The sequence below is a fragment of the Strix aluco genome, chromosome 6 (genome assembly GCF_031877795.1).
Source record: "Strix aluco isolate bStrAlu1 chromosome 6, bStrAlu1.hap1, whole genome shotgun sequence".
NCBI lineage: Eukaryota > Metazoa > Chordata > Aves > Strigiformes > Strigidae > Strix > Strix aluco.
The window spans coordinates 4,816,560-4,829,928 of NC_133936.1; the positions used below are offsets into that span (position 1 = coordinate 4,816,560).

Consider the following 13,369-nt stretch of genomic DNA (forward strand, 5'->3'; position numbering starts at 1 on the left):
TGGAGAGGGGGGGACACACACACCGGCAGGGATCCAGCCTGGGGGCAGGGGATCCGGCGGGATCCTGCTGATGGGGAGGGGGGGGGGTCCGGCACAGATCTCGCCTGGGGGCGGGGGATCCCGCCTGGGGGAGGGAAGGGGATGCAGCTGGGGGGGCAAGACGCGCACCCCGGGGGGGGTAGGAGGGTAGAGGATGCAGCCGGGGGGGCAGGGATGCGGCGGAGGGGGGGGGGGGGGCGGAGAGGGGATGCAGGCGCGGGAGGTTGGGGGGGGGGGGCAGGGTTGTAGCGGCGGGGCAGGGGATGCAGACCCCCCCACCCCGGAGGGGGGGGTGTGGGATGCGGTGCCGGGGCGCGGTGAGTTTCCGCGGGGCGCCGCGGCGGGGGTGAAGGCGGCGGGGCGCGGAGCGGCGCGGAGAGGCGCGGAGCGAAGCGGCGGGGCGGGGGGCGGGCGCGGGGCGGGGGGCGGGCGGGAGGAGGTGGAATTGCATTTCTGCCGCTAAAGCGTTCGCGGAGACTTCAAGGTATAATCTATCCCAGATCCTTTCCCAGAGAGAAACTTGGCGATCACGTTTCCACATGATGCTCACGTTTGGTGCTCTTCAATTATCCCTCCCCACAAAGATAGGTGGCGTGTGTTGCAGGGTCTCTCCTCTCGCTCCTACAGAAAAGAAAAAGAAAAAAATGTCATTAGAAGAGGCGTAACACGTCAGTCCGTCCCCAGGTTTGTGTTTCCTGGAGTGGCAGAAAGAGATCAGTCCTAACCTGCCCAGCAGGAATAACGGTCCTTCCGACAACTCTTTGCAAGGCTTTTTACAATTTCTCCAGGAGCTGCATCTCCCTTCACCTTTTCTCCTCCACTTCGCGGCTTCTTCATGCTTTTTCTTCTCACCATTTCTGGCCAAAACTACAAACAAGACTTCGCAGGTAGGTTCGGAATTTAATTCCATTTTCTCTCTTTTTTTTTTTTTTTTCCTCCGCTTCTTTTTTCTCACACGACCTCACGCACTAGCAGGCTTATTTAATTTCGATAGTCTTTTTTTTTTTTTTTTTTTTTTTTTAAAGCGTGTTGGCTTCTTTCTGGCTTGTTTATACTTGGGGCGAAAAACCTCCTTTTATTTTTTTATTTTTTTAATTTTTTTTACTGAAACCTGAAGTCACTTCGGTACCGCTCCGGGAAGGGGCGAGCAGTTTCGGGGCGCTCGGGGCTGTGCCACCCCCACCCTGCTCCCCTTACCTGTCAGCCAGGTACCGGAGGTACATTTTACAATGCAGCAGCAAAAGTTTTAGTGCTAGGAAGGGACTTGGTCCTCTTGGAAAAAAAAAAAAACAAAAAAAACCTACCAAACAAAAAAAACCAAACCAACCCAAACCACCCCCCCTCCTCCCCACCTCCTGCTCTTTTTATTTCAGGTTTCACATCTTAGCTCGGAAAGTTTGCAGGTACCTGTTAATGCTTTGCACACCCTGAGCCTGCAGAGCCAGCCCGGCCGGGCACCGCTGGAGCCCCAGCCCCGGGCAGGGCTCCCCGGTAAAGGATGTGTTTCCCCAAACAGAAAGTTTGCTGTTTTGTCTGCTTAGTTAGTTTCATTTCTTTATTTTATTTTGTGAAGCTGGGTGAAGTAACACCTTAGCTTCTGGGATCCTAAAGCAAGAAGTGAAAGTATTGACTGGAACTTAAAAGTCGTTTACCAAAAAGCAAAAAAAAATATATATATATATATATCTATTTTTAAAAGCTAGCCGGTCCTCTGGGAAGAAAAGTGTTCTCGGGATCTTCAGGTTTAAAATTATTGACAACTTTTTTGCGAGAGGCTGAAGAGCAGGGAAGGTAATGAAACGCATTTAAAACAATTCACCATTGGTCGTTTTGCATTAAAACGCCAATTGCCGAGGCAGGCGGAGGGTCCCGGCTTGCCTCGGTTCCTGTCCTTCCCTCTCCGCTACATCTCCTGGCAGATCTGCCGCGGTGATGCCACCATTGCCCACTCCAGGATCGGGAATAACTGGCAAATACTAAAGTTTCTAGCACATTTCTCAGCCTCTTGCTTCCTCAGCCACATACATCCACATCCACAAAGCCACCAATTCACCCTGCCCAGGCGGAGTCCCAAGCAGAGGAGTGTGAGCAAACACGCTGACCCCGCACACACTCTCTCAATATTCCCATCCCCTTACCTGCTCGGAGATTATTATTTTATTTTATTTTATTTTTAGTCAAGCAGGTTTTATAACCGCAAACGTCTGAGAAGAGAGTTCAGGCAGAATAAACAGACCTAGCAGCAACACACCTCAGTGCTCAGTCCTGGTGTGAAGCTCCAGCAAAGTAAAAAGACATGGGGGGGGGGGAGAAAATAATAATAATAATAATAATAAAGCCCACTTTGCTGCAAAAGAAAATATTGAAATTGTTGAGGCAGGTAATAATTTTTCAGGATTTGTGTAAAACTCCCAGTGCAGGAGAAGACAATAGATGCGAAGGCAAGGGGGGATCCTACTCAGGAGAGCAAGGGTTAATTGCCCTTGTTTTACAGTTTGCATCTGTTACATCTTTTATAGCCCCCTGTTTAAACTAATCCTCAAGTCAAAGCATCTTTAAAGCTACAGCATCTTCTTCGAGGTGGACTGAGTTTCAGGAGCGTTCCTGCAGCAAAGCAAAGGCTCCTGCCCTCTCCCTTTGACAGATGGAGCCTCCTGCCCAGCCCGAGCACATAGGCACACACAGTAGGTCCAAAAGTTTACAAGTTTTAGGAAAAAAAAAAAAAAAAAACAAAACAAAAAAACCCAAACAACACAACAGAAAACACACCAAACCAAAAACCCAACTGAAAGCCTGAAAACTCTGACAGCGGTAGTTTTGATTTCTGTTTCTTTTCTGGGAAGGAAAAAAAAAAAAAATGACACTCCGGAGCTTTGTTTAACTAAGGGGCAGGGGAAACCCTGAATATTGTCAAACTGACTAAAAAGGTGACAGAGGTTTATAATTACACTCCTCGTTGTTAGGGGGAGGGGGAGGTCTCCGTGCTGTGCTTTACCCCAAAAGGACAGGGGATAGCCATGTTTCCCTCTCCTCTTATCACTTTGCCGGAGTGCACTTTGAGGGGGAGGGAAAGAAAAAAAGAACTAAAGGCAGGAGAAGAAGGAGAGGAGACTAGCATTTCGCGTGAAAAGAAGTTCTCATGTCAAATTAAAGTACTTTTCGGAGGAAACGGTCCGCCTAGCATCGAGTCAAACAGCCTACTGTAAAAGCTGTGCATTCCCTCATACGGTCATGAGTTATGACTCATTTGAGATGTAATTCTTGTCTCTCTCTGATCTGCTTTGCTGGTGCAACACACACACACACACACACGCGCGCACACACGCACGGGGAGAGAGGGACACGCACACGCAGGCACACACACACACACGCACGCACGGCGCGGATAAAAATAAATAAATAAATAGATAGATAGAGAAAGAAAAGAAAAGAAAGAAAGAAAGAGAGAAAGAAAGAAAAGAAAAGAAGAAATCTACCCGGCTGGGGAGCGAGGGGGGAGCCCGCTCCGCCTGCGTCCCACCTCCCCCGGGCCCGGCCGAGCTCGCCGTGAGCGTGGATGGGCTCTTTTTGGGGTGCCAAGCCGGGTCCCCGTTGGCGCCCTGCGTTTAAATGGGATATCCCGATGCCCACATTGTTGCTGTGTTTGGTCGTTACATAGAGCCTGCGTGCTGCTGAATCAGGGAGCCGAGCCCATGCGAACTGCCATCTGATCCACTCTTATCAATGAAGCAGCAGATCATGGCGGATGGCCCCAGGTGTAAGAGGCGAAAACAAGCCAACCCCCGGAGGAAAAACGGTAAGCCGCCCCCCGCACCCCCCCAGAAAACTTTTTTTTCCGGCCGGTTCCGCCGCGGAGAGGCGGGGGGGGTGGGGGTGGGGGGGGGGAAGAAGCCGGCGGCAGGACGGGGAAGGGAGCGGGGAGGTGGGGGAGGACGCGGGGACCGGGACACGGCGCCCGCCCGGGACTGGCCGCCCGCGGGGGGTTGCGCGGCCGCGGGGCGCCGGTGGAGTGTTTGGGGTTTGAAGGAGGGGGGGAGGAATTAGAGAGTGCGGGGAGGGGGGGGGGAGGGGGGGGAGTAGCAGCGCCGCCGCCCCAAAGTTTGTTGCGCGGGCGCGGAGCGGGAGGGCGGCTGCCCCGCCGGCGGCGGAGCGCGGGGCGGGGAGGGGGGGGGTGGGGGGGAGGTGGCGGCCCGGTTCGGCCGCCGTTTTGCTGGGGGGGGTTCGGGCCATGTCAGGGCTCGGGGAGCGGAGAGGCGCGGAGATGGGAGGTGGGAGGCGCGGAGCGGCGCGGAGCCGGGCGGGCGGCCCTGGGAAAAAAAAAAAAAAACGGCAGCGTGAGAACCCCGAGGCAGGCTGGCACCGAGTTAGCGACTCTCTCTCTTTTTTTCTTTTTTTTTTTTTTTTATTGTTAGGGACTCGAAAATGAAACTTCCTCCTCCCTAATAATTAATAATACTAATGAGTTTGGTGCCCGATTGTCCATAGTTGCCCCCTCCGCCGGGCGCGGAGGGCCGGGGCTCAGTGGGACGCGGTGCTGGGGGCTGATTTCACATTTGGCAGCTTTCTCTGCTGTGGGTCTCTCTTTCTCCGTCCCTCCCTTAGTTTCTTCCTTTCTCCCCGGGCTGATAGTCTCTCCCCCCCCCCCCCGCCAGCCTCCCCCTCCCCACCCGCAGCCCCTCGCATGGCCATCCCGGCCCCACTTTCAACAACTTTCCTCTCGAGGAGCCGGAGGAAGGAAGATTATTTGTGTGAACCTGAACCCATGCGCTTATAGCTCAGCTACTTCATTTAAGTGGAGAGGTGGAGGTGGGGGAGTGGGGGGGGTGAAGGAGGGAGGGGGGGGGGAGGACGACAACAACAACAACAAAAAAATCACAAAGACAAGAGAATGTTGATTAGAAACAAATGATCCTGCCCCCCCTCCCCTTTCCTCTCTCTAGGTTGTGAGTGTGAGTGTGTGTGTGTGTGTGTGTGTCTTTTTCTTGTTGTGGTGGAGGCGTCGAGCCATATGGGGGAGTGATAGAGGAATTTTAGTCAGAAACTGTTCGTTATGTTACACTGGCTTTTCCCTTTGTGTTGTCTTTGATCTATTTGCTTGGCTTAGTATTACAAAAAAAACCCCAACTAAAATAATATATTCCGAGCAGCTTCCCAAGGATCCGTTCCTTGTTATCTTTTTTTAAAGTCTCTCCCCCTCCACCACCACCCTTTACTCTTGTGTCTGTCATTATTTAAGGTGGTCCTCACAGAGGAGACCTCCCCTTCCCCTCATCTCCGGGTAATTTAGTAGACATTAAAATTACACGTAATGTTTCCCTCTCCTCTCTTGTGTTTCCTCTGTTCTTTTTATTAAATGTTGGTTATTGATTTTCTAAAATCAATGTCTGTTGTGGGGCTTTTTTCCCCTTACAAGTATCTAAAGCACGTTGCTGATCAACTGGATAACAAAAGCTTTGTGTCAAGTAGCCTTTTTTCTTATGTTAAACAGTCATTTTTGAGAGAAAAAGAGAATGAGATTTAAAGCAACGCATCCAGAAGTGCTCTTTTGCAGTAAAGAATATTCTGAGTGTTTGAGGGGGTTTTATTCTTCTTCTTCAGCCTCCTGCCTTTTTCATACAAGATTATTAGTTTAGCATGTTAAACCCGTCACATGCTCTGCGATGAGGGATGCGTCTACGTGTTTAGTATTTTCTCAACACGGTTTGAGTCGCAAAAAACACCCACTCCCCCCCCCCCCCCCCAACAAAAAAAAAAATAAAAAGCTGGATGCCTCTGCTTGCCCAGGACACCAGGACCGCAGCCTCTACGCCCTGGTATTGCAGCCAAGTCTTTGGGACCACGTTTGGACCGGAGTGACACAGATTATTCTTGTTGCTCCCATGCAAAAGTGGGTTTTCACGGAACTGCACTAACTTGGGAAAGCCACCACACTTGGGAGGTGAAAGTTTAATTGCGATTTTTAAGGTAACCACTTAAAGATCCTGCAAACTTCATTCCAAGTGTGTGAGCTGGTTATGCGAAGGTCTAACTTCTCCCCTCAAGGTCTTGCTCTGGCCAAGACAGGGGAGAAAAAAATAATTCTCGACTTTCTGTCTGTCCACTCTTTTCTCTTTGTGCTCCGTAATTTGTTTCTTTCATTCATTTCTGAGTGAGAAATGTCCTGGTTCTGAGAAGCAGGTAGATGAGTGAGGGTGGGTTTGGTTAGGGTTTGGTGGTTGTTTTTTTTTTCATTTTCTCTTTTTCGACAAGCACATATCCAATGCCTTTCCCGTTGGGAATTGCCCAGGATTTATCTGGACTGAGTGGATTTTTCTTCTTTCCTGGATTCGTGGAAAAGATGTCACTTCTGAGCTTGTGTCTTTGCTGATAACGCCAGAAACGGTGATGCTTATCGAAATCAGACAGAAATTCCTTAGAAACGCAGCAGAACCAAAATAATTTTTTTTTTAAAAAAAAAAAAAGGAAAGAAAAAGAAAAATAGATGGTCATCAAGGAAGCTGGGGGAGTGTGAGTGAAATCACATAGAAATTACAGACGGGGACAAAACAGAATAATCCAACTAATGCCTCAGTGAGCTCCACGCCTGTGTGCGTGTCTCTGCGTGTGTGCGAGGATGGGCAAGGCTCGGGATTAGATAAAATTACTGGATAAAATTACGGCGGAGCTAAACAGGGTGGAAAAGAGGAAAGCTCGGGATTTTCCAAGATAACGGGGTTGATCAGAGCTGCTGGAGTGAAGGAGAGGTGTGCGCCGGGGCGGGGAGGGGGGGGAATGGCTGAGAGAGGCGATATGGAAATCAATGAGGAGTGAGCCCCCCGGGAGCGGGGAGGGGAAGGAGGGGGGGCAGGAGGGGAAGAGAGAACCCCGGCAGCGGGGCGGGGGGGGGGGTGGGGGGAGGTGCGCGGAGCGGCCGCCCAGCAGCGCGGAGGAGCTGCGGGAAGTTCAGTCAGATGATCCCAGCGCCTGACTCGCTGCGCGGCACTTTCACTCGGGAGAGAAGTCGCGGCAGAGGAGGAAGAGGAGGAGGAGGAGGAAGGAGGAAGAGGAGGAGGAGGAGGAGGAGAGGGCAGCGGAGAGACCCTCTTTCCGCACGGGCGCCCCGCGGAGGCGGGGGCTGCGCTGGCGGCCGCAGCGCCGGGGTGCGGAGCGGCGCGGAGCGGTGCGGAGCTGTGCGGAGCCCGGGGGCCGAGCAGGCAGCGCTGCCCGGCCGGCCTGTGCCCTGCCCGGCCGTGCCTCGGGAGATGAGCCGCCTCTCTCCTCCTTGTTGTGGTTTGGCGTTTGTTGGGTGTTTGGTTGGAGTTGGTTTTTTTTTTTTCCTGCCTTTCCTCTCCACCTCCCTCAAAAATAAAAATAAAATTAAAATCCCCAGGAAGGAGGAGAAGGGGGGAGGGAGGAAAGTTGGATCTAATTTACCCCAAAGTTTCAGTAAACAGCTCTCTTTGATTCTTTGCCATCTCGCTTCCAGTTGTAAAGAAAAGGGAGAAAGTTCAATGCTTCCAGGGCGTCTGATCCGAGGGAGAGCACAGACCAAACAAGAAGACACGATTATACTTGCTCAGAGCCTTTCCCAAAAAGATACCACCCACCCTCCTTTCGGAGATGCTGGGGAAGGGGGAAAAACCTCCTTCACTTCCCACTTGAAAAAGAGAAAAAAAGAAAAAAGGGAAAAAAAAAAAAAAAAAAAAGCCTGCCTGCTGCCTTTAGTGAGTGGGAAGTGAGGCTTGTCTTCCCTGCCTGGAGAAGTTTGGAGGTAGCTAGACTGGGGCTCGGGTGTGAGGAGGAAAGCTGCTTTTTGTGAAATTCAGGTGGCACAAGGCAGAGCGGGCATCTGGGAGCGCTCCTGTTCCCGGGGACCTCTGCAGGGGTGGGAATCGTTGCGAGGAGATTCCGCCGGGAGTTGGGTACTGGGCAGGGAGACAAGTGTGCTACCTCCAGAAAAGCACCTGGAGATAGGTATTAAAAATTAACGCTCTAAATGCGGGCGACCAGGGCGTAATGATTATCTGGCTACATTTTCTCGGTGCAGATTCATGGCCAGACTGAGCTGTGACATGGAGCAGAGGAGGTTGTTTTCCGTGTCAAGACTGATCAATTTATTTTATTCTGAGTTTCGAGAAACCAGCGAATTTGGAGATTAGTGCCTGATTTAGTGACTGACATTTGTGACCATTCGCTACTTACTGGCTTTTGCTTATCGCACATGCTTTGCCAGGAAACTTTTGGGGGAATTTCTAATTGCTGTGAGAAAATATATGTTGGAAAAGGCATATTTGAAAAGGGGGTGGGGTGGGGGGGAATAAGGAAACCATTACAAGTTAATTATCGATAATTATACATAGCCAACTGCCCAAGGTAGGGAAAATATACGGAAGACTGAGATGTAAGCTCTCAGGACAGGCTGGTAATATTCCCCAGGAAAAATGTGTGTCTCCCTTCAGAGTGGAAAGAAGGGTGTTGATTCTTTTACAGCAGCCCCACATTCATTCCAAGAAATAGGAAATTCTTCGCCTTACAACAGTTTTTGGCATCTGCATTATCCCAGTGCTTTTAAGGTGCATTTTCTCCTCTGTGAAAGAGAACTCTTTGTCCTTTTTTTCTCCAAGCCCATGGCTTCCCAAGGTAGACACTATTTTGTGCCTGTCACATAGAAAGGGAGTGCAGGTTTGCAGTGCTCACAGACAATTGATTGTCTGCCCTAATGTGTTTCATTTACATGTTTATAACGTCAATAGTGCTGGGGTGTCCACTGTACCATTCATTCCAGCATTCCCACAAGGGTGCAATTGTCTGAATGGCCAAGTCAGACACCTTTTTGATTGCTCTTTAGTTGTCTTTTTAGAGTATAGAGAAAAAGGAGAGAAATCTGTGATGCAGAAACACTAGTTGAAAATATTTCAGAATTAAACGTCACCATTAAAGCAGATGTGAGCATTAGGCAAACAATATATTTTAACTAAGGTTCTGAAGGTGGAAACAAATTCATCATAGTGGGGATGGTTACTGCACACAACACCCAGTCCCGTCCCTTAATTTTTTTAGGCTTTTTAAAAAATGATTCGTCGTTTTCATTTTCATTTCAGCCCCTGTAAATGCAGCCACCTCCTAACTCTTTGTATGCTTAACTGTAATTTGCGATTTTTCCCCTATATATTTACATATCTCTGTTTATGCCAACAGCGTCAGCTAAACACTTGGAAAGTCTATTGAGAGAATATCTAGGCTGTGAGAAGTACAAACTTAAAAAAAAAAAGATCCAAATATTCCTTCATCAAGCATTTTTAATGATAAAAACGACAATGCCTAGACTTTTTCTTGAAGCAGTTTAACTTAAATAGCCGCGTACCAACTTCTTACGCCTGCGGTTACCGTCCTCTTGCCCTGCGAGCTTTCAGCAAAGTGTTTCTAGGAGTTTCCAAGTCAATAAAAGATTACTTTTTAAGGTGTGCTGTGCCGGTTTGATATGCCACAGTGGCCTTTATCATTGAAGTTGCTTCTGAGGGAGGCAAGAAACGAGTGCTGGCGTTTTGTATCAGAATAAATAAGCCACGCAGCTTATTGAAACTCCTATGGAGAGATACATGTATACATGTGTACACACCTATGCGTGCGTGTATCGTATAGACACGGATCTGGTATGTATAGGTATGCCTAAAAATAACGGCTCACATTTCAGACTAGATCTTTTCCCCCTAAAAATGATGCTGATCCCAACAGCTACAATTGATACAAGTTGACCTGTTCCATCCGTGATCCATAAGGGAAAAGAGCACCAAGTCCTGTAGCTTCTGCTCAGGAGGCAAAGCGAGGGAAAACTTTTCTTTTTCTTCTCCCCCTCTCTATAATTTTTGTTGTAATTTTTAAAAATGTCTGTTTGTGGAGAGATTTTTTTTTTTTTTCCTTTTTTTTTTTTTTTTTTTTTTTTTTTGTGCCTAACAGGGAAGACACAGTAGATGCACCGTTAGCTGAACCCCTGACACGGCGGTCTTTTGAATGCCTTAGGTATGATTTCACTTTCGCTCACATCAATGCTGACCTGAATGCCTTTCATATCTGATCCGCTGTGTCTCTCCCAGTAAACATCCCCTGAGGGGAGAACAAAGAAAGGAGCTCTTCTTCTTCTTAATCACAATTCAGCCCATTCACCGCCGGCAGGCTACATTTGCATTCTGCAACAGAAAGCCAAGATGAAAAGAAAAAAAAAAAGAGAGTGAGAAGAAGGGGGGAAAAAGCAGAAGGGTGGAGGCTGAGTAAAATAACTTAGGTGTTTGTAGCTGTTTGTTGGGCTTCCCCTAGTTACAAGCCTTATATAGATCCTGCTCTACCCAGCCTTGGCTCCTCTGACAGGCAGATAGTGTTACAAGATGGCATGCCTGTACTATTCATGGCCACTCGCTCTAACACTTGAGGTAGAAAGTGTCAGAGAGGGATCAAATTCTACTCTGAGAAGTCTGTTATAGTTAGGGTCAGGTGTGTGTACTCTCAGCTCTTGACTGCTGCCTATTATTTTGTTTTAATTACTATTATTGTTTACTCACCATGACCTTGGGGAGCGGGGGTGGCTGGGGGTGAGGCAGGCTTGGCCACCACCGGCGAGCAGATTAGCGGTGAAAAATCGCCCTTTCCCTCATTTAAATATATTTTTTTTTTTTTTTTTTTTTTTTTTTTTTTGGAAGGGTCGGGCCGGGTGTTTCTGCGCCCGGCGGGGCAGGGAGCGGTGGCGGTGCTGAGGGTTGGGGACAGTTCGGCCGCGGCGGTGGCGGGGGGGTCCCCGGGCTGGCGACTGGCCCGGGCTGCCCCGACCCAACGGGAGAAAAGCAGCAACTCAGCAAATCCTCAGCGGCACCAGCAAATGCGCACGGAGGAGGAGGAGGAGGAGGAAGGCGAGATTTGGGGAAGTTTCTGTAGCTGGGCTCCCTCGTGGGGTTTCGTAGTCACGTTCATGTACATTTTCCGGCTGTGTGTCCCCTCCCCGGGTCCCCCCCACCCCAGATTTCCCTGTTTGTTTGCTCTTCAGAAGCTCTTCTGTGCTTTTAATCAGACAGTTTTTTTTAAAAAAAAAAGAAATGGTGAGGTCTTTGGTCGTAGCCACTTTTTTCTCACCAAGAGAAGGTTTATTTATAACTGGATCCTGCTTACTGAGAAGTATTTAAGCCCTTTCAGGCAGAGCTGTCAAAATTTCCCGTGTTGTTTGCCTCTATTTGCAACATGTAAAAAGTAATATGCAGTTGCTGGTGTTGGAATAACCGGGGTAGTGCAGAAATCTCAAGTGACAAGTTTTCAACTACACTATCTCCTGCCGACCAAACTGTCATTTTTGTTTTTTTTTTTTTTTGAGAAACCACTTTTAAGAGCCTAACAGGTTTTTTTTTCCCCCCATCAGCAAATAGATTAAACGTGCTAAAGCAACTTCGAGAGGGAAGAACAGTTTGAACAATGAGGAGCGGGAGGGATGTCTTATTTTCCTGTAGCTGCTATGGCAGATTTCACTCATAAGGAGCACACTAACCGAGATGTTACCAGTTGAACAGAAGCATGTGACACAGATTCCTGATTTTTTCCCAGAAGATTTACAGAATTTACAAAAAGAGATTATCTCTACACCTTCCACCCTCCTAACCACCCCCATGACCCAAGCAATGGAGGATTTAGGCAGATTTACTTCAGTAAACACCTTTGGACACTTGGGGAAAAGTAGGAGTCTGTTTGCAAAAGCAGGCTTTTGTTAAGTGAGGTGCTGGATAATGCTTTACCAAGCAGCTGTGATATTAACCTACCCAGTAAAAGCTGGAAAGAGCTTTAACTCCTTGTGCTCTCCAAGGCCTTGCCCGGCTGGCTCTGCAGGTACCGGGCCTGGGGAGGGGGGGGCTTGGGGGGGGGGTGTGTGTGCAGGCAAGGAGGTGGCACTGCTGAAGCCACAGCAGCCGCTCAACCTGACACATCTATTCCTTGGTGGCAGTTGACTCTTTCGGGGTCAATCCATCAGATATAGGGCTGGGAAGAGCTATGAGGCATCGCCACGAAAGCCTCCTCCATCGGTTAGGGGTTATCTATATATACACACTCTATAGCTGCCCCCACGTATATAACATAGCCCAAAACCTCTCTAGGAAAGCTCGCAAGCACTGCGAGAAGAGGAAGGTCAATTTAGGATTCGCACTCGAGAAGCAAAATAGCTGAGAAGTTACGCCGGCAAACCTGTACGAGTGGCTCCCCGTCAACTCCGGGCTCCGGGGGTTTGAAGGAAAGGCATCAGCTTTCTGGGGGCTTCACATTCCCCAAAGTGAACTTTTTTTGGGGGCGAGAAAGCTGCTTCCTGCTCTTTTCGGAGCCTTTAGAAGAAGAAGTTGTTAAGTTAGTTATTTTTGCTGGGCATAAGAATAACTTTACAGGTGTTTCTTTTTTTAGCTTGAGTAAGATTGCTTCATTTGGGGATTTTTGTTGTCGAGGGTTGGGTTTTTTTTGTCTTTTTTTTTTTTTTTTTTTTTTTAAGTGTAGGTGTCAATGTTAGAGCAGCCACAAATGTGTGAGAAAGCAAAGGGTATGAGACATGACAGAATTAAAGGTGTTTGCTATGTTGTTACCCGTGTGTCAAGCTGCAAGCTCCCTTTGTCACAGCCTCCTGGAGATTTGATAGTGCGGATCCACTTCCCTTCCAAGTGATACAGCAGTTTCTAACTGGGGGGGTTTAACACGGTGTGGTCGTCGTTCTTTCGTTTGCCTCCCCAAATAGATTTAAACACCTCGACACCGCACACACCCCATTACTCCCACCTTACACAAGGGTGCTGTGCACTCAAGTACCAGGACAGCAGCCATAGCATTACAGGATCTGGCATGGAGCGTCGTTTGGCAGGAATGTCATCTGCCAAATCATCCCATAATTACGCTTTATGTTATTTGTATGAATGACCAAGCATGCAGTATTCCTTTTGAAATCAAAGGAAGGCTTAAAATGCGTTTTTGAATACTTTCAGACCATGGTCAGGTCACAGTTTGGGAGTTGAATTAAACTGATCTCATTTGTGATCTAATTGAGGTTGGCAACAACCTTAGCAGTAGCAATAACATACAAATACAAATCAAAGAGCAGAATTCAGCAAATCAGATCTTTTGCTCGAATCCTGCCTGGGAGTTATTCTCCGACTGCCAACAGAGAAGTTAAACTTTGTCCTGCTTCTCAGCAGCAGTGCAAGCCTTGCATATTTTTCGGGTCTTTTGACGGGAAAGTTGGGGTTGGGTAGATGGGCGCACAAAAGGCGAGGAGGGGGCTGTTGCCTCCTCCTCGGACAGGAGCGACTCGTCACGGAGGTTTCTGGAGAGGCTGGTGGTG

General features: G+C 48.8%; 1 protein-coding gene across 3 annotated transcripts in view; it reads left to right on the forward strand.

Annotated features, from left to right (window-relative positions):
* Nucleotides 1–478: 478 nt before the first annotated feature.
* The window catches only part of ZEB2 (zinc finger E-box binding homeobox 2), a 115,796-nt gene continuing 102,905 nt past the window's right edge, over nt 479–13,369 (forward strand). The window contains exons 1-4 of one of the 3 annotated variants that reach the window (XM_074828522.1): nt 479–723; nt 828–926; nt 3,698–3,835; nt 4,452–6,003. Coding sequence is in view for 2 of the 3 variants with exons in the window: in XM_074828521.1 (XP_074684622.1) it covers nt 3,763–3,835 (73 nt within the window). In the remaining variant the exon portion in view is untranslated. Of the gene's footprint in view, nt 927–3,697; nt 3,836–4,451; nt 6,004–13,369 lie in introns of all 3 variants that reach the window. The other 2 variants (XM_074828521.1, XM_074828520.1) reach the window with 2 other exon arrangements.